The sequence below is a fragment of the Mustela nigripes genome, unplaced genomic scaffold (assembly GCF_022355385.1).
Source record: "Mustela nigripes isolate SB6536 unplaced genomic scaffold, MUSNIG.SB6536 HiC_scaffold_75, whole genome shotgun sequence".
NCBI lineage: Eukaryota > Metazoa > Chordata > Mammalia > Carnivora > Mustelidae > Mustela > Mustela nigripes.
This window is the reverse complement of record NW_026739490.1, coordinates 640,818-662,511: the sequence shown is the minus strand read 5'-3', so window position 1 is coordinate 662,511 and position 21,694 is coordinate 640,818. Positions and strand designations below refer to the sequence as shown.

At 39.3% G+C, this 21,694-nt stretch overlaps 1 protein-coding gene across 1 annotated transcript in view; it reads right to left on the bottom strand.

Moving 5' to 3' along the window:
• Nucleotides 1–3,353: 3,353 nt before the first annotated feature.
• LOC132008178 (thioredoxin-related transmembrane protein 4-like) overlaps nucleotides 3,354–21,694 on the bottom strand; it is a 42,643-nt gene continuing 24,302 nt past the window's right edge. The window contains exons 6-8 of the mRNA XM_059386599.1: nucleotides 12,787–12,888; nucleotides 8,711–8,774; nucleotides 3,354–7,525 (exon numbers count right to left, since the gene is read on the bottom strand). Coding sequence (XP_059242582.1) covers nucleotides 7,161–7,525; nucleotides 8,711–8,774; nucleotides 12,787–12,888 — 531 coding nt within the window. The 3' untranslated portion in view covers nucleotides 3,354–7,160. The remainder of the gene's footprint in view (nucleotides 7,526–8,710; nucleotides 8,775–12,786; nucleotides 12,889–21,694) is intronic.

Below are 21,694 nucleotides of genomic sequence, written 5' to 3'. Positions count from 1 at the left end.
GAAAATCCTAAGGAATAAATTTCTAACATTCACTCCAGTATTTCTACCAAAGATTATGAGAAAATAGCTCTGGGAATGCCTCATAGTCAGAAGATTCAAAGGGCCAAACAAAAATGGGAAACACCTTACATGGATAAATGTGTTACATATTCACACGAGATATGCCAGTAAAAAAGATTGAGCTACTGAAACATGCAGCACACATGAACCTAAAATACATTATTCTCTTTTTTAGAGACTTTATTTTAGAGAGAGAGAGAAAGCATGGGAAGGGTCAGAAAGAGAGTGAGGGGCAAGATCCCAAGCAGACTCAGTGCTGAGCGCAGAGCCAGACAGGGGGCTGGATCTCACAACCCTGAGATCATGGCCTGAATCCAAACCAGGAGTCAGAGGCATGACTGACTGAGTCATTCAAATGCCCCTAAAATACATTATTCTGAGGGGGGGAAAGCACCTTATTCTTTTGTGTTTTATGTTCCTCTTTTTTAAAAATCATTTGTGAGAGTTTAATGTTTTTATCTGATAGGATTTCAAGGATTAGGGCAAATCTAATTCTGCTGATTAATAGTTTCCTTGTGTAATTTGTCATTTTGGATTGTGAGTTCATATTAAGTGGGCTTCATCTATGAGAATCTTAAGGCCAGGTTGAGGGTATTTCTAAGAGCACATAGTTTAGTGCTCGCTTCTGCTAGTATGTCACCTTTCCCCATTAAGCTTTTTATTAGAATCTCTGTTTATGGACTTTTGAGACTATGAAACTAGTGTAAATTCAAACTTCAATAGGTAAGAGTTAGGCCCATGGTTACACTTTCTCAGGGAAGTCTAGTTTTGGACACATAGACCAGGTTGAGATGGATGAACTTTATTGCAGTGGCCCTGTGCTAGAGAAGAGATTGTTGTGTTCCCACTGGGGATGTAGCTGGGAAGTTCATGGAGTTTCAGTTTCAACTTCCAACCTCACTAGAGTCAAGACCTTAATCCTAGACCACTGTGGCCAGTAAAATCCATGGGTACCCAGGGCAGCAGCTGTCCCCTGCCACCACCATCACCCCCACCAAGGCAGTCCCCCTACCATGTCACTTTACATCATGGCTTTGGGTGACTGTGAATTCTTTCTTTTGCAATCAGCTCGGCCTTTAAAAAGAGGTCAGTTATATTTTAGCCATCATTTTGAATTGTTATAGTGGGAGGGTTTTCAAATTTTCTGTTCTACAACAGTGCATGTCAAGTAAGTCTTGGAAATGCTATACTCCTTGGAGAGTCACATCATCAGCCTGGTAAAGGAATAAGAAACTGTTTCTCTATCACTCCCTCATACAATAGGAAAACCAAAACCCAGAATCTATCCTGATGGCTCAGCAAAGAAACTCCCATTGAGATAAATGTTGGTCCTATCTTTCCACGTGTGCAGCTTACACATGTACATGTCTTGGAGGGGTGCCAAATCCATCTCTGCCTCAGCAACCCCTCATCATGTTTCCTGGTCCCATGTACCACTTAAACTCTCATCTAGATCAGGTTCCTTTTGCATAAGCCCATATAGATCCCTTAACTTCTCCCTTTGTAATTCTTATCCCACTTATTCATGTCCATCTTCCCCAATAAAATATAAACTCTCTGAAACACCCCACTCATCATTTGAAAAGTCTGGTATCTTGAAGATCAAATATAGCAAAGTCCAGAAGGAAGCCAAAAAGCACAGGGCCATGTGCATCACTCCCTCTCCTGCCACCTGCACTTTCACGTGGCTGACATTTCTCGGTTGCTTACTCTTTGTGAGACAGGCAGGTGACCCAGGTAGGTAGAATAAAGTCTCTGTGGCAAAGAGGTCAGCTCTCTAATCTCTCTCTTCTTAAGTACATGGCAAGATGACATATCTGAGCCTCCCTTTTGGTTAGGCTTGACCCCATGACTTTGTGACTAGATCCTTTTGTAGGAATGAGAAAAGAAGTAATGCGTGTGTGCCTCTTGGAAGCCTGGCTTTGAAATCTCCCAGAAGACCTCTTCCATATGCTCTTCCCTTCAGACTGATGGAATGAAAATGGCCATAGCTGCCTTTGAAGCCACCATGTTACAGCAAAGCCTCTCTTGACTTGGGTCCCAGAAAAACCTGCACAAAGCATAGCTACTGTTATTTGGGATGGCTAACCTGACCTAAGAGAAGCAGAAATAAAATTCTTGTTCTTAAAGCCTCTGAGATTTGGGAGTCTGTTAACACAGTGTAGACTCTCTAATAGCTATCAATCTTGAGAAATTCACATGTTCTAAGAAAGAATTCCTATTATTTTGGAATATGTTCCAGAGTCTTCAAGATTGGGCCAAAGCAGGGGATTGCATTTTGCAATTCAGGGTTTTTGACTTCAAAAGCTGCAAGTTTTGTTCCCACCAAGGATGCATGACTAAGTTCACCTATGGTGAGACACTGCATAATGGATAGTCTTCTCTATATAGAAAAATGAGCCTACTGAGCCATTCTGTCTGAGGGAATGACTGGGTGGTATGGAAGTTCAGTCATTTTCTTCTTACTACACTTCCCTCTTACCATCTTTCAAAAGTGGAAAATCCAATATCCATGGTTCAGTCCCATAGGGGGTTTAAGAGAGTCACCTCCTCTCCTTTGTGCCTTTCCAACGCTATGGTGATAGGAAGGATTAGGCGTAGACCAGTCTTCTGAATGCCTTAGGAGACCAGGTCAGTCCCAGTGTCTTGAAGTATTAGCAGCATTCTTAGCCATCTGCACCAGCCCTGACCACCTCTAGACCTCAGAGCTGAGGGAAACCTAAGAAGTGAGTGACATTGAATTTTTATAGGTAACACAATGGCTATAACAAAGAGGATCTTGGATCTTTGCATTTGTTCTTGGTTTGAAGCACTTTCTGGAGCAACTAAAAGGCACCTGGTTTGCATTTCATCAAGTCAAAGAGAAGGAAGGGAGGGAGGGAGAGAGGGAGGGAGGAAAAGAAAGATGGTGGAGCAAACAGATTGGACAGAGGATGGGCACATGAAAATTATTTTTTTTTAACAAAGCAGTATTTTTTACTGCCTAGGCAAATGACTTTCGTGAAAATACTTCTATGAAAAGTAATATACTGTTTTGATTTTACTCAGCACTATCATTAGGCTTGGATGCAAACAGAAGTTTACAATAAAATAAAAACATGTATAATCAAAGACTGTATATAATTTTGTGATAAGGTGATTTGTAATTCAAGCAGTGTACTGCTCGAGACTCGTATTTTGATTCCCCGTTCCAGATGCTGCAGATGCTCTCTGAGGAAGCAAAGAACACATGGATGAAGAGAAACATAATTAAATATCACTGAGCTAAATAATTAAGACTATTACAAACAATATAAATAACAAATTTATACTGTATTACAATACAAATAAACAGCATTTTTAGTGTAAAAACTGCATTTGCACAAAGAAGCTATTTAGTAACAAATACAACGAAACTACATCAGAAACATGTGAAAATGATCTGAGTCACACATTTGCAGGGGCACAGTTCCCACGAAACTTGACCAAGAAGAAGCCATCTGAAGGCCATGTGCCGGTCTGAAACCACCAAAGGCCTTCTAACCAAATCTCCTGGTTCAGAAAAGCTGCTCAAAAGGTTGCCCCATCAAGGTTCATCATCATTTGGTTTTTCAAGAGGAACTGATCTGAAGAGGATTGAAACATCAGACTAAGGTAACAATGCTGAACAAGAAGGAACTTTTCCGTTGGCACAAAAGATTCACATGAATACTTTTCAAAATGTTGTATTTGACAGGATGGGTCTGTTACACACTTATAATACTGGCAGAAATAACACTTCAATACTGAGCTGGACAGAGATGAGTTGATACACATTAGCGAAAGCACCAATCTTTCCCTTCTTTCTCTCCCTGAATTCATACCAATTTAACATTTTATACTGAAATCTTCGGTGGACCTTATTGTTCACATATATTTGGGCTCTTTGATGTTTGCCATCCTGGAAAGCAGCATACAGGCTCCACTCTTAAAGACTTGGTTGTAAAAAAACATAAAGGCTAAGTGCTCGCCTTTGAAGACATTTTTTCTCATCCTTTCCCAAAGGTCTTACAGGATGCCGGCTCTGCAGACTTACATATCCTCAAATCACGCAGCAATGCTGTAGTTATCAACCAGGATTTGGGCCATAAAAAGGTCAAAATTTGACTTTCTCCCCTGCTAAAAGCCAACCTGGCTAAAGCTTCTTTACTTTTTATTACAGTCGTTAGTTTGGATTTCTTTTTGTAGTTAGAGAGGCCTGTGCTAACTGGGCCCTTACACACCAGATAAGGTGTAAGTGTGCACCCGTGAGGTGAGGTTTAGGGACCTGTGAAGTGAATGAGTACTGCCTGTTACCCCATTCAGTGCTTAGACTTCAAAGAAAAAGAAAGAAGTGGGATTGCCTATCCATAGCTCCAATAGGAGATCTCTAAGCAAGCTGGGGTGGTAGAGCAGATCTAGCAAGAGATGAATGATAAAACAAACTAATAAAAGGTAGCTAGAAGTTTCAGATTTTCCCTCTCATCAGAGAAAAGAACCCTGCTCCAACTACTCATGCAAAACACACTGCACCCCAGTACAGTCTATAGTCACTTTTATTTAATTTTCCTAATTTTGATTTACATAAAATACTTTTCTATAATTAGAAAACTGATATTGCAACATAGGGAAGCATGATTATTTTTTATTTTTTTAATCAAAATCATGTTTCCACACATTTGACTTCTGGATTAAATAGATTATCTCCAGGAAAAAAAATCCATAAAAGCCTATTGGAATGTTAATGTAATTTCAAATTATTTTAGGTTGACATTTTTCCCTGTAGTTTTTTATTCAGTAAATACTGGAAACAAACCTACAGGCCGTAAGTGAAAAGAAATTAAATTAGATGTGTACTTTTCCAGCCATTTAGTAAAAACCCCACTTTTTGCCAGGATATTAAAAAAAAAAAAATGGTTCCTATAGCCACAGAAGCTTCAATTTTTCGTGGATCTTCTTCTCTAAGCTGTTTTCTCCTCTTCCTCCGATTTTTTTTTTAAGTATTGTTGAGAAAGAACATACATTTCTCTTGTTGTATAATTAGGTATTATTTGGGGTCCAGTAGAAAATTGGCCTTATGTTCATAAAAAGCAAAAATAGATTTTATTTCTTCATTCCTTCCCTTTTGGTCAAATACTCCACTTTAAAAACTTTTTTTTTTTTTTTTAATATGAGGAGTGGGAAAGGGGGGAGGTATTATGCAGAAAAGCCAAACTATGAAAACTTTATTCCATACCTCTGAACTTGAACTTAATGATCTTTGAAAACTTTGTTTCAGCTGATTATAGGAGAAAGAAATCCAGTGAGAGAAGCACAGGCTCCGCTCAGCAATGAACCAGAAAAGCTTTCCATGATCAGGGAGATGGAGCTGCCACCATCAGAACCATGGTGCTTGGGCTGAGGATGTGTTAGAGACGTACATGGCAGGAGGGGTAGGAAATGAGCCAAAGTCAAGGTTTTCCCAGTCTGTCAGTTCTGTGATGGCCTCAAACTCAAGGTGCTGTTGCTGCGAAGAGAAAAACTATTGGCGACTCCTCATGAACTTCATAGTACTGGGGGATGAGACTGTCAGGTAACGGAGTTAGAAAGATGAAAAATAACCATCTCTAAAAATTGGACTCTGTCAGAATAAAAACTCCCTTTGTGTGAGGCTTGCAACAGGCCCATTCAGCCACTCGAGGGTGGAGGGTCTCAGCACCTCCCCCTCCTCTAGGGAGCCTGTGTTCAAAGTTAATACAAGGTAAGGGTTATCAAAACAGCCAGACAGGAGTATATTGCATATTTCTTTATAAAGATGACAGAAACTTTTTGAATTTCATAAACCTGTATTACTTGTTTTTCTGTCTGGACCCAAGGGGTGTAGGATCAACTTTAGACATCTTTCATAAGCTTGGAATCTAATTTTATGAATTTATTCTAAGACATAAATCAGGTAAGGCAGAAGTAGATGGATGGATTCTTTAAAAGAAATCGGGCCCCTTGGGTACTTTTAGTAGATTGAGTATTGAGAGATTTACAGGGATAAAATTCTTTACAAGATTAAGGAAGAAGGAAACGAAACCAAATCTTTCATTTCCAGATATTCACTTTCATTAATTCTTTCACCAAAAGCACATCACTGAAAGAAAACCAGAAATGGTTTTGCAGTTAATATTAAAGTGGTTCAAGAGCCAGGGAACCCCTTGAGATGGAAGCAAAACAACAAAGTATTCAAGTTCTCTTCACAAGACAACCTTGTCCTGGGCAACACTTAGGGCACTTCTGGCTTCAAAAAGAATATTGCTAAAGGAATCTTTTGGAAAAAAAAAATTACTACGTTTTGGCAAACAACAACAAAAATCTCTCCTGTAAAATCCCTGCTTCCCTTTTGAATCTCCAAAGGTTACAACATTTCATTCAAGACGCTTGGCAGTCACGGCTCCGTGGGCTTTGGTTCTGGATTATGTAAACCCTCAAGTCAGAATGAAGGCGGCTGATGGGAAGCGGCGGCTGCCGGAGGCCGCTCACTGAGGAAGTATTGTGAAGAGCGTGGGGCGCCTGCAGGCCCGTGGTGGGAAAGTTGTAAATACTAAAGGTAAGAAGTAAATCCTAACAAAGGAGGATCGGAGAGTTGGATGGCGTCCAAGCTCTCTTCTACCATAATATCCAGGGCCCTCACGGTTTCTATCTCTGGAAAAGCGTTTCCGCACCGCGTGGCTGATATCTCTTACAGTTTGACAAAAACAAAATACTAACACAGAAGACTTCTGCAAGAACTCCCTCCCATGTGCTGTGAGGATGGTCGTGGTGCTTGGCTTTCGTGTTATGGCGCCTGCGGGCTGCTTTCCCTGGTCAGGACTCTCTAGCCTCAAGCCAGTGAAGGTGTGCCCATCCCAAGTCCCCGGACAGATCCCCACACCCGGTTTGTCTCTCCCTTTCCTGATTGTCATGCCTGAAACGCTCTCATTAACCTACATGAGGCTCAATGCCAGAGACTACATGACTAGAGATCGCTTTTTTAAGAGAAGCTTGCTCATTCAGGAAAAAATAAGGATTTGATTTACACTGCAGACCCGAGGGAAGCGGACCTACTCCTTCGGTCTGAATGCTCGGAAATACTGTCATTAGACCTGTGGTCCCTTTGCGGCGTGCTGGCTTTTGCGCTGCCTCAGTGTATCTTCCGCCACCTCAGTGTGGGCGGCGCCGGGCGGCTCAGGCAAGTCTTCCTTAGGCTCAGCTTCGCCCTCCTCCTGGGCCTCCCTCAGGGGCCCCTGGTCCTGGGCGTCATTCCTCTCCTCCTCCGCGAGGGCGACCGAGCCGTCCTCCTCCTCGTCCTCCTCTACTTCGTCCTCATCAGCAAGGTCTTCTTTTTCTTCTTCATCATCTACAAGGCTGTCCTTGTTTTCTTCTTCATTCGAATCATCTTTTTCCTCCTCTGCGTCCTGCGGCTGTTCGGCTTTGTGAGCCTCCTCTGACTTCCGGGTCTGCTCTGTGGAGGGAACAGAAGGGAACATCCTCTCAATAAACTGATCACTCAGCAGGCCATCGAGGGTGTTTAGTCGTGAAATGAAGCCGGGGTTGGGGGTATGGGGGGGTACGTGACAGTTTTCTCCAATCTGAAGCTGTGCTAGTCCACAGCATGGACCTCAGCTGATGGTGTCCTACCTCCATCCGGGGCTTCCCTGATCCTGTCTGGAGATTTCCCTGGCCCTGCTGACTTTGGTAAAGAACAGAGGGCAAAGGTTCCTTCATGCTTTGTATTTGGTACCTTACAGAACACTCTGTGACCCACCCACTAGTCAGGTGATTGGTTGAGAAATGTGACTTAAGTCAAGCCAATCACAGGACTTCCCAGGAGCTTTCAGCCAGAGTCAAGGGGATAAGCCTTCTGTCTTCCCAAAGGATTTGTTCAGCTGATAATATGCGAGTTAGGGTTGTTGACAGCCCCTGAATCAGCCACCTAGAAGCGGAAACCCAACATCCCTTGGGGTGTGCTTGAAGCCAGAAATCCCTGGATCTTGCAATTATGTGTTAATAAATTTTCCTTTTTTTCCTAAGTTACTTTAAACTGTATTTCTGTGATTTTTAAGAATTCTAAACGCAATATATTTTCTAATTATCTATGAAAGCCTCCAAGCCTTCACAACTTCAAGAACTCAAAAGAAACAGAAGTTTATTTAAACTCCCACATAAAATGCAACAATTATAAAGTCTCATAAAAGTCTTCACGCAGAGTCTCAAAACTAGGAATAAAAGCATGCCAACCCAAGGCTCTTGAGTCCCACAAATGGTGTGGGGTAGTGCAAGGATTTGGGAAAACTGTTCTTATAGGACTTAGGAGAGTTAATGGTACACAGTTGAGACTCAATAAATATGAATTCCCCTCCTTCATTCCAGTTTGAATGAAGGAAAAGGTATCAACTAACTGATGAAGGGCATACACTTAAAGGGAAAAAACAATTGCCAAAATGAAGTATTCCCTAATTTAAGAAAAAAAAAAAAAAGAACCTTTGTTCAAATCTGATGTAGAGAATACATTTCAAAGAATTTGGTAGTGGTGATGGTTTGGATACCTACTGAATTACAGGGGAAGAATCTAGTATCTCTTTGAGCACAAAAGGGTACACCACAGAATTCCAAAAATACTCTATTCACATGAGTTTGTCATACTTACCAGTGTGTTCAGATAAATGCTTTGGAAATGGTAGATAGAAACATTCTGATATTACCACCAGGACCTGGAGGGAAAAATGTGGTTTTACAGTGACTAGATATTTATTACCTCAAATGTAAAGAACCTCAAATGTAGGCCTTGGTTCTTGAACCAGACATTCAGAGACAATTAATTAGCAGTTGGTCAAAAGTCCTCAAAAAAGACATGGATACAATTAAGAATCTTCTATTTTTTAAATGAAACAATGTAGGAAAATATTATGAATATATAACAGGAGTCAGGGATCACAAAGTCAAATGTCTATAGAGAGCCCATTAAAAATAGGTATATCAAACAGGTATAAGAAAATAGATACTCTCAGCCAAGCCTAAAATGGTCTTTTAAAAAAACACTCCTCTGGCCAAACAAAATTAGTCTGCATATGGCTGCCTCTCACCCATGGGTAACCACTGACTGAATAAAAGATGATGTCAGGGGCTAGAATTCTTAAGAGTACCATAAGAAATTTCTACAGAAATAAATTGTGAGAAAAGTCATTGATGATATGAACTAAACTCTATTTTAGACAGTGATTGCCTTGGCTTCGTCTTCAACCTTACTGCAGCATGACTCACTTTCTACTTGCTATATGCATCCCTCTCCCTTTGTAAACTACAAGCTCCTTGGAGGCAGGTTCCGCCCAATCTCTGTTCCGCGCCCGGACTGGCATGGGCCACGGTGATGAGGCTACAGATTGTGTCAAAAAGGGCACAGTTCTCTGACTGGGAATAAGCTGCAGTCATTCTTCACACCTTCCCCTACAGCACCCCACAACACAAACATCCACCCAGAGAGAAGCTGCCTGTTTAGAAGGGCAATCCACTTCTTGGACCTAGCTAACTCCTGGACTGTGCCTTTACTTTGAATAATTGCAGGGCTTTAAAATAATACTACTACTTCATACATTAGTGTTTTAAAAGGTGCTTTAAAATGTTAAAGAACCTAAAGAAGTCATAGTACTTTTGATTCAACTTCATAAACATCAGATGAGTACCCTACTTTGTGTTCAGAGTTATTATCATCTGTATATTCATTTTTTACTCAAAATTTGGTTCATTAGGTTCCAGGTATCATGTCAACTTCTGCAGGGAGAAGTTAAAAAAAAAAAAGGAAAAAATGGTGATTTAATTATAAAGCAATATAGAACATGAATTCCATAAGAAAAAATGAATAAAGCACTTTGACAGATATTCACGAGATACAGATACGACAACCAGTTCTAGGTTTGGGAAGGATCAAGAATGGCCACTTGAAGGAGGCAGCTTTTAAGGCCATGGACATGGTCCAGAGTGGGTGGGTAGCACCAGCTGCCAGCTCTTCTAAGCTACACCAAATTGACCATCAGGGGACCACTCACCAAGCAGGGGTCCAAGCAAGTGACAACTCCTGCGAGATCTGGCTCCTTCCCCAGGGAGGAGCACTATGGGGCCGAGCCATAAGGCAAATGCTCCAGAGCAGTGGCCAGGCCTGGGGGTGGGGGTGGGTGGGAGGGACACTCTTCCCTACCAGGAGGGTCTGGAGGGGCAAGCACCCTAGGAGTCCAGGAGTCTGGCGTCCAGGAGTCTGGCGCACACAAAAGGGATTGACTGCCTTTCCCTGAGGGTGCACTGAAGAGAAGGGGCAGTGATCTTTCAGCCTGTGGGCTGGAGATCAGGGAGCTGCCATTTGTTACTTTTTTTTTCATCCCCTAAAGTGGTGTGAACAGCCTTCAGGGAACAAAAGTCCCATGGAGCAAAGGGTAGGAGCTTCCACTGAGCCCTGCCAGGAGAGGTGCAATTGGGTGCACCAGGCCCCACCCCCAGAAGTTTGGCAGGATCCTCAGCAAATACCAAGTTTACAGATGGCTCAGAACTGAAAAAAACAAAAACAAAACAAACAAACAAAACTGCACTAGAGTAAGATTTAGAGGTTGAGAACTTTGTTTACAGGTGAAAAATAACATTTAGTAACATATTTTAGTTGTAACGAGGTTCAACCAAGAAAACAAACAAAAATCCAAACTAGCAGGCTTGTTTTGACTTCTCATCTTTTTAAAATTAGGAAAAAGTAGGAAACAGAATAGTTAGGCTTATGGGGAACAGTAATTTGATCAGGAAATCACTCCTCTATGGAAAATACCATGCTCCTGCTGGCCACTCTGTAAGTTAAACTCTAGAAAGATTCATAGAGAGAAGAACTTCCAGGGACACCAGGACCAAGCTCCATACGACTGCACACCTGGGCTCTGCTTTCAGCCCTCAGTTAATGGCAAAGGTGCCACAGAGCACAGAAGGCACAGCTGCAGACCTTCCTGAAGGCTAAAATTCTAGCTGTTGTGCACTTTTTAAAATATATATTACAGTTGTAGAAAAGGAATCAGAGATAAATGTTTGGTATTTTATGGAAATGGATTACCAGAAAATGTATGACTCTTACTGCTTTGAAATCATTATCCTTTTGTTAAAGAAAGCTCTCCTCCCAACTTCCTTTAAGGAATAGTATTCTATATCCTTTAATCACTTGAATAGTCTAGAATCAACTTTCTTCTTTCTTCAGGCCAAATCTTAACAACCTTTCTGAACTATTTAAATCAAAGTTTCTGAATGAACTTAGGACATAGGCCTGACCTGATTTCTTGAACTTAAAGTTAACCTCAAAGATAAAATTCAAAAACTCTTGATGCTGAGAAGACTTTCCAGTGGTCTTTCAATAGGTTAACACACAGCCTACATTCTCTACAACTCCAACTGAGAACAACCCAGGATTTCATGGTATTCCCCCTTCAAAAGCCTCATATTCATGGGCTCTAAAATACACTGCTAGAAAAATCTAGCACCAGACAGTAGATGAGAGAAGCATATTTATATCCAGTCAGATTTACATCCAAAGTCAAATCCTTTTAGGCCAGACCATCAGGGTCACATTGGTTAGAAATAAGATTAATGTGACCTAATGAATGACATATCTTGAGTTCCATTCCCACCTGTGGAGTTAACACCAGCAGTCAGATCTCAGATATAAGCCATAGCATGAAGTAAGCATATTTGCAGCAAAATAAAATCAAGCCTCCTTGGCTTCTTGAAGTACAGCTTTGTCATAACAAGTTATATATCAATATATAGCTATACACACACACACACACACACACACACACACAGGCTATTGCTAACATTTTAAGCTTATTTTTAAAGAAGAACTTACTAAAAAGCTGAAATGCATTATACAATGTAAGGATAGACTTGAAGATAATCTAACTTCAATGTCTGTCCTTTTATATAAATTTTTAGTAATCATCAATTATTCCTATCATACAGTATTTAGGGGTTTGTGATTAATATATAGCACAATGGTTTTTAAGAACTCCTTAATTAGAGTTTAAAACTTGATCATATTGATCCAGTATGGATAAAAGAAAGATTAAAAATTATGTAAAAGAGTAAAACATTGCCAAAACTCTTACAGTTGCTTATATAGTTAAATAAACAAATTTATGATTTTAATTCTTACCCAAAACATCTATGGAGAAAATGCAAATACCTGCTAGGTACTAATTTTCATACTTAAAGAAGACGTGGTAATGTGCTTTGCATCTTATTTTTTTCTCATAATAAGGACTGTGTTTTTTATGTATCTTATCTCACAAAATCCACCTTAGGATAACCAAACTGTATGTATAAGCAGCAGGTCAGGATTAAAGGTTCAGTTGCGGGATATGAGCAAGAAAAAATCACCTTGTTCTCTCAAGGAACAAATTCACAGATTTGGCCTCATCACCACAGTGTTCCAATCAAGGAAGCAATGTGTGAAATCACAGCTGACTTGGTTGCCTTGGAAACTGACTAGGCAGCACACATTCTCACAATATTTTAGGTTAGTATTAGGAGATAATAATTTAATGAACTTTCCATTTTTCTCAAATTACCACTGAAATTAGTATCAAAAAAGTAAATTTAGATCATACACAAAATGATACTTGTTTATGCACCTTTTCTTTCTTGACTGCTTTCTAGTTTTGCATAAAACCCATGTGGAAGAGAAAAAATGGCATTATCTCTTACCAGACCCAAGAAAAGGCCAAAAATCAAGGTAGCCATGACGAAAAAGACGTAAGAACACCAAGCAGGAATTCCAAGGGTCACTGTGAAATAGTTGTGAAGATGCTGTAATCAGAAGGAATAAATATTTATTACCAAACACGTTTGAATCTCCCTCCTTTGCTAGAGCTGAAGTCTGCTAACTGTTTCTACATGTATGAGTTCCCACAAAGTTCACCCCATCTGCATTTATGTAATTCTTCAAGGAAAAGTCAAATTTTACAACATTAAAAATTGGAGGGTACTAATGAAGGTCATATCTATTAAGAGTTATATTTCTTTGTTTATGATCTGGTAGAACTCTGGCAGAATTATTTTTCTAGACCCTTCTTTCATCATGACAGATTCTTTTTGGTCATTCTCCCCTAATAATTCCATATACCTCAATTTTTACTCATCATGTGGCATCCACAAAAAAATCAAATTTCTTTTTAAAGATTTTATTTATTTTTTAAATAAATTTAAAAAAAGATTTTAAAGATCTTCTTGTCAATTTTTTTAAAAGATTTCATTTATTTATTTGACAGAGAGAGACACACACAGTGAGAAAAGGAACACAAGCAGAGGGAGTGGGAGAGGGAGAAACAGGCCTCCTGTCGAGCAGGGAGCCGGATGCAGGGCTCCATTCCAGATCATGACCTGAGCCGAAGGCAGTCTCTTAAACGGACTGAGCCACCCAGGCACCCCACCCTTTGTTAATTTTTAAGTGGAACTAAATTACTACTTACAGAACATCAGTCATTTAAAATGTCTCCACACTGGGGTGCCTGGATGACTCAGTAGGTTAAGCGTCTGACTCTTGATTTTGGCTTAGGTCACAATCTCAGGACTGTGAGATGGAGCCCTGTGCCAGGCTCTGTGATGGGCATGCAGCCTGCTTATGATTCTCTCTCCTTCTCCCTCTGCCCCCCTCCACTCCCACTCCTTCTCTCTTTAAATAAATAAATAATAATAAAACAAAACAAAATCTCCATATTTCCTTTTCCTAATCAGATGATTTCTCTACCCTACCCAATAACTACCCTCAATAACTTGCCTAAATCACCATAAAGCTGAAAATATACTAAACAGAAGAAAGTCTTTCTAGTTAATTCATCAGGAATGAATGAGATTCCATCAGTCTTTGAGTACAGCCCACATCCCTTCATGCTTACTATTCCCATCAAATACTTTAAAAATGAGTGAAGAGATACCATCTTTGCTGAAAATTGTTTACATGCTAACTCATGCAGGTATGAACCTACCAGTCTGGAGTGAAGACCCACTTGAATTATGGACCTGCAGCAACCATGCTTCACCATGATGGCTTAGTGATCATCTGTGTTAGGCACTTACAGCTCCAAAACCAGTCATTCACTATAATCCAAGCATTTATTGGGCCCATGATGAAATGGCTCCAAGCTAAATGCCACCAGCAAGCAAAGATAACAGAATGACTTACCTAAAACTGATGAGGTGGATGAAAATGACTCCTAGTTTCTATTTTAATTTAATATTTCTCAAAACCCAAATTACTCAAGTATCTCCCATTGGTTTCTCAGTTTATAAATGTTAATTCAATTAAACAATGTATTTTATTCTGGCTTAATTCCAAATGATAAGCCAACAAACAAAAAAGTTTGTTAATGGTCTAGAATAATCTGAGCTCTCTTCTTTCCAATTTCTTATTCAGTAAAAGACATAGATCTAAAGACTCAGCAAATACTTTATATATTTATATATGCCAAGTGTTCAATAAATATTTATTGAATTAAAAAAAGATACTAGCACATCCTTTAATTATTCATAGGAAATGCAAACAACTCATGATTCGTAAAACTATCATCCATTCATCCATCTCCTGTTGATGGCATTGGTCATCATTTTATCTTTAGCTGGGGCAATTATTTATTAAGAGTAATCTAACATTCTGCAGCCCAGTAGAAAAGAGGTATTTGCGATATCAAAAGCCTGCTTCATTCAGATTCTGTTCAGTGTAAGTTCTAAAATGTAGCATACATGTATCCACCTTTAGAAAATTCTATGTATACATAATTTATGCTTTTCTTGAGGACTCTGTGCCACCATCAGGATTAAACTCTGAAATGTGCCAAAGAATTAGAAGATAGAGAAAACCAGTCTGGCTTTGTGCTGACCCACAGAGGTGTATATTCTGGAGCTTGTTTTATAAATAATATCCATCCATATGGCTGGAATGAATAACGTCCTGTTCTAAGTCCTGCATAGTGTCTCACACTCTTTCTGCAAAATAAATGATTAAATTAACCCTTAAGAAATTTTCTAAGTTATTTTCTGGAATTCAGTAAGTTATATGACTTTGAATCACTGCATTCTGGGTCACACACTTCTGAGTGGATTCAAAATATCCTCTTACTGTATTGAGTTCCACTTCAATTTTCTCACATCAATGTACTCTTTAAAGATCTATGTGAGCCTCTTAGAGAAACCCTGCCATCTTGTGGTCTTTTAGTTGGTTAATACCAAAGCCTCATTAACCAAGTTGTGTTTTCACAACTGCAGACATAAATCTTTATCTGTTTACTTTGTCAGAGTCACAGTAGTTTTAGAACACCTTTGAGAGTGTTGGGGTTTGCGGCATTAGGTACGTGAAGTCTTGTTGTATATACATTTTTGAGTAATAACTGATTCAAACTGATCTCACTCAGTTTTAGATTCCCGTGTTTTAACTGCCAGGCAAAGTGACAGTTTTCAATTGTGGAAAATACTGATCCTTGTTCAAAATTATATGTGCTCATTATAGGGAAGTATCTTACTCTGTTTCCTTAAAATGCTCAAAAATATCACCTAATGGGCCTGACAACATACACAGTACCATTGTAATAGATAACGGAGTTAGAGGTAGTTTTTGGCTACATATAGATTTGAGTGAGAGACTAAATGAAAACACCATTACAGTAGAATAAATGAAAAGAACGTTCTACCCCGTGGTCAGTTGGATTTAAGGAATGGAGCAAGGCCAAAGCATCCATGGACAAAGGTAGAGCTTTCTCTCTCCAGGGAGCCCAGTATTCCCTCTGGGGATGGAACTACTGAAGGTCAGATTCAATGCTGACCAGGGGCACTCACTCAGGGACCCCAGTGCTGCATAGTCTCATTCAGAGCTGGGCTGACCCTAATGACAGAGAAATTTTTGGATTTAGATCCCGCCAGTGTCACAGAATATACTCTGAGGAGTTTGGGGACAAATCCAATATCCTTTCAAACACAAATCAGAATCCTCAAAATATCCTCCCTGTGTGGGAGCAGCTCAGAAAGACTTTCTCTAGTAATAGCCAAGGGTCCAGTTCATCTTCAATGTTTTACCCTTTCAACATTTGCAACAAGACACAACTTTGCAGCCTCCTGTAGGCATTAAGAGGTATTCTGTGGGTGTACACCATCTCACTGTAATAAGGTTCTAGATCATTTTACAGGGCAAAAAAACCTCAAGACAGTAAGAGGAAAGATGCCACTATCTAAAACAACGTTTTGGGGGAGCTTTAAAATATATTCTTGTTAAGTGTTGGTGTGGATGTGGAGAAAAAAGAACTCTCGTGCACTGCCGGTGTGAATGCACACTGGTGCAGCCACCTTGGAAAACACTATGGACGTTCCTCAAAAACTTAAAAATGGAATTACCATGTGATCCAGTAATTTCACTATGGGGTATTTATCCAAAGAATATGAAAACAATAATTGGAAAAGATATATGAATCCTATGTTTATTGTAGCATTATTGACAATAGACAAATTATGGAAGAAACCTAGTATTCATCAACAGAGGAATGGATAAAGAAGATATGGTATATATGCACAATGGAATATTAGCCATAAAAAAGGAGATCTTGCCATTTGCAACAAGGTGGATGGATCTAGAGTGTGTAATGCTAAGTGAAATAAGTTAAAGACAAATATATGATTTCACTCATGCAGAATTTAACAAAACAGAAAAAGAGAGACAAACCAAAGAGCAGACTCTTAACTGTGGAGAATAATGGTTAACAGAGCAGAGCTGGGTGAGGGTATGGGTGAAATAAGTCATGAGGATTAAGAGTACACTTTTCATACTGAGCACTGAGTTAAGAGGAGTTACTATATTGTACACTTGAAAATAATATAGCAGTTTGTTAATTACACTGGAATTGAAATTTTTAAAAAAGTATTCCACTTTGAAAGAAACACTCTCATTATTCTCCAGTCTAAACACTCATGTCCTTAAATCCTCATGATGAGGTATTTATAAAGTCTTAAATCTTCTCCACCACACAGACTATCCCCGCCAGGATGCATCCTACCTTATGGTCTGCGTCCTTGAACAAGAACAGTGGCACTGAGGTGAGGGAAGTTACAGACTACATTAGCTCAGTGAACAGCACAAATTCACCAAATCAAATAAAATAATACTGAAATGCATTCAGATGCTAAACCTAGTTAGCAAAAATACACATTGTACAACCTGCCATTAATCCTGCTATCAGCCTGGATTTAAAAAAGTAAATAAATAAAAAGAGAAAGCATTCCTTATTGACTAATGAAAGGTAAAAAGTAAAATAATGATGACAACGATAATTAATGGATACAACTAACAGGAAGCAGTTACCAAGTACTGATTAGGTGCCAGATTCTATGCTAAGCACTCAAAATGTTCTGGTGACAACAGTTTATAGCAGGGAAAACTCATGAGCTCAGAGATACACACAAAAGGTGGAGAATAATGAGTTGTCTCTCTGGAAGAGAGAAAGATAATACTTCCCTACACCATTGTAGCCAACTGTGAAAAAAGATGAGAAGACAGAAAGGCTGGAAAGTCTCTCCAAACAGGGGCCACAAACAACATGTCAGCCCCAAGATTCCGAACCCTGACAGTGGCACCAGACTCAGTGACAGTGCTCGACAAGTTCAATGTGTGCACTGCTTTCATGGCATTTGCCTCACCTTGTACTATCCTTTAGATCATTAACATTTTTCATTAAGATGAGTAACTTCTTTTAAGCTGAATTTCAAAGAAATTTGATATTGCTACTATTCTAGACATCTAGAAGATGTCTATCCACCTTTGAGAAACTCCTTGAGCTGTCTTCCAGCCACCAGTGACTCTTATGAGGTAGGCAAATGTCAAGACTATATATGAGGATGGGTGTTAGAGCTAAAGTGGCAGTGATTTCTACAAGTTTATATAAAAATTAAAACACATCAGTGAATACTATCACGACTGGATTGGAAAGACAATCTGAATTTTAGTGCTGGATAGAACATATGAGATTATCCACCTTTCCCCCACATTGTGGTACAAATTACCTACTAAGGATCACTTGGATTCCAGGTGACAGCAGGAAGCTTGCAGAATCTGGCTTGTAACACGGTCCTAGGAAATTCTTCACCTCAAGAATTTAGTCAAGCAAGAACATATGGGAGGTTGGTGTAGAGTTAAGGAAGCCAAATGCAAAATACAACAAAACCCCTGAGTTCATGGGAACTCAGCTGTGTGGGTGTCTCCTCACCAAGCAATTCTGACATCCTGAGGACAAGCTCTTATTTCCAGAATGCCAGACCCAGCAAGCTGGCTTTACTCCTACAGCAGAAACTCAAGGACTTTAAGGACTAGTTCAGTAGGCTCATCTTATAGATATTACTCTTGTTTTTACTTTATCTTTTTCATTACAGAAAAAAAAATTAATACAGACAAAGATAAGAGATTTAGCTATAGCCATAATTTCAGTATCAGAGATAGCTATTGTTGACATCTGATTAATCTCCTTCCAGGCACTTTCCCGTAAACACATGGAAATACCACACAAACATAACATTACAAACACTGCTTTGTTACCTTTCCCCCCACTTAATAGCATGCAATTTTCCCTATAGGTGTATTATGCCTAACCAGCCACCCAACCAGGGGATGCTCTTGCTGAAGAAACACTGACTTCTGTCTGTTTATGAATCCACATCACCACAGTAGGATAAGAGAGATTGTGGATGGTCATCAGTAACCTTTCCTCACTGCCATTAGCCACTCTGGGTCTTTCCCTCTTTCTTGTTTGGCTCTTTAGACCTTCTCTCTTGGAGACCTTACACTCATTTGGTTCTAGCCTTGTTCTTTCCCTCTCTCTCTCTCACCACATGCTATGTTTCTTTTGTTCACTGTTAATATGGTTGCACTGGAGTTTTATATTGTTTAGACATGAGTTACAAACAGATTATTTTCCCCACAATGATACATTCAGCATTGATGGAAGAATCCTGGGCAAGTGAGAAGGGCTGGCTAAATACGCTGAGTGAGCTGGGTAGTCAGCTAGGAGGACTTGCTCCGTAAGTGGTTCTTTAGATGCAATGAGGCAAGACTGCACCTCGAAGTTGAAGTGGAAACCTGACAGACAACCGAGGATTGGTTCTCACCAGGCTGGAAATCACATTCCCTGTGAGTAAGAGGACAAGATCTAGATTATAGAAACAGGTTGTGAGAGCCCTTCCCAGAGATTTCATGGAAGCTTGGAAACTTGTTGCTAAGAAAAGAAGAAACTACAAAAGTTGTCAAGAGGTTTGGAGAAGCTAGATGCTGATATCAGATTTCTCTCGCAGTTTTTTAAGGTAATGAATACACACACATGGAGAGATCAAAATAATCTACTAAGCTACCACTTATGTTCCTTTAGTCATATTACTCCCTGCTACACACACACACACAACCTACAGTTAGGGCAAATACACTACTAAGGCCAATAAATATAAATGGACTAAATTTATCATTTAAAAGACTTACTTCTTGCTATATGCATTTTACAAGACTCATTTATAACATAACAAGAATGAAAAGGTTGAAAGTGGAAAAACATTCCAGGCAAAAACTGACCAAAAAGGAAAAAATATGGTATTAATACTAGATATAAAACTGACTCAATAGAATGTAAAATCTAATTGTTTGTGTTTCACATTTAACAATTTATCCTCTAAAACTATCTTCTTTTGGGGGCACCTGGGTGGCTCAGTTGGTTAAGCCTCTGCCTTCAGCAAAGGTCATGATCTCAGGGTCCTGGGATTGAGTCCCACATCAAGCTCTCTGCTCATCAGGGAGCCTGCTTCCCCCTCTCTCTCTGCCTGCCTCTCTGCCTACTTGTGATCTCTCTGTGTCAAATAAATAAATAAAATCTTAAAAAAAAAACCAAACCTATCTTCTTTTGTTCCCCATTTAGATATCTGCAAAGACATTCTAAGTATACATATGTATATAAACATCATATATACTCTACTTTTCAATCACTAAAAAGAACATCTTTACTGGGGCATCTGGGTGGCTCAGTTGACTAAGCATCTGCCCTTAGCTTAGGTCATGATCCCAAGGTACTGGGATCAAGGCCCGAGTCTTGTCCCTGTCCAGTGGGGAGTCTACTTCTCTCTTCCCACTGTCTCTCCCCACTAACCCGTTCAGGTTCTCTCTCTCTCTCTCGCTCTCTCTCTCTCAAATAAATAAATAAAATCTTTAAAAAAACAAAAGGAAGAACATCTTCATTGGTTATTCAGAGATGGTTCATATTCTATTCTCCAAATTGCCTTTTCTTTGCAGTCTGAAGCATACACACAGAATCTACATGCTGCCTACGGCTGGCGCACTGTGCGTATAAAGATAAAACACCCACTCCTGGCCTTGATGCGACAGTGCCACACATTGTAATTATTTGCATGATAAAATGAAAAACTGTAACTCCTTATCAAACTCTTGTTTATCAAGGCACAAAATGCCAAGTTATATGAGGTCAAAGCAATTATTTCTCTCCCCGGATACAATATTTGAAAATATACCTCTTTAACAATGCATGAAAGTTACGACCAACTTCCATCTAAGCTCTTCTTAAACCATTGTACAAATTCATCTTTTGACATGCACTTATTATAGGTTCCATGCTAAGAACTTACTCTTAGGATTCCTGACATCCACCTATAATGGTCATCCTGTTGAATTAGACATTATAAGGCTACAAGGTTCTCAGATGGCTATCAGAATAAATGACTCTGTCAACCTTTAGTGTCAACATACTGCAAAAGACAAAATTCTTACTCTCAATTCCCAATTGGCAATTCATAATTCTCAAGCCCTGAATAAACTTCTTATCAGTGTTAAGAAAACAGTAGAAGGAAATAATATGAAACTCATACTATCTGAAGAGAGGGGAAATCCCAGATATTGTTTAATATCATATACAAATGCCAAAAAAAAAACAGTTAACAAACTTTAAGAAATACGAATCCAAGTGACAAACCTAGCTTCGGTTAAAAAATACTGGAGTTAGTATTCCATCTCACAAGGCAGAAAAAAAAAATATAACTGAAAAACTGGGACGCAAAAGACCATTCTTAAATTTCCCTAAACATATAACAATGTGCATGAGAAACAGAAGAGTCTTCATGAACTCCTTGAATATTAAGTTCCAAGCAGGACATCATGACTTAGAATCATAGCCTTGAAAAGACAAATATAAGGACTCACTTCTAAAGACTTTTTGAAATGCTTTAAGGATATATATTTAATTCCACAGCAAGTTTGTTAAATTTGGCAGAATTTACCCCACCCTACACATAAAGGGAAGTAAAAGATTATATAACACATTCAAGATTATATAATTGTTCAACATTTTTAACCTAAATAACAGTTCTAACTCACTGAAATGACTCAGTGAAACGATAAAATTGCTTATAGCAGGGGCATTTAAACTTCTTAAAGGGCCAGAAAGTAAATATCTTGGGCTTGTGGGCCACGTGGTCTCAGTCAGAGCTACTCAACACTACCACTATAGCATGAAGGCAATTTTAGATCATAATGAATGAACATAGCTGTGTTCCAATAAAACTTTACTTATAAAAACAGGTAGCCAGCCCC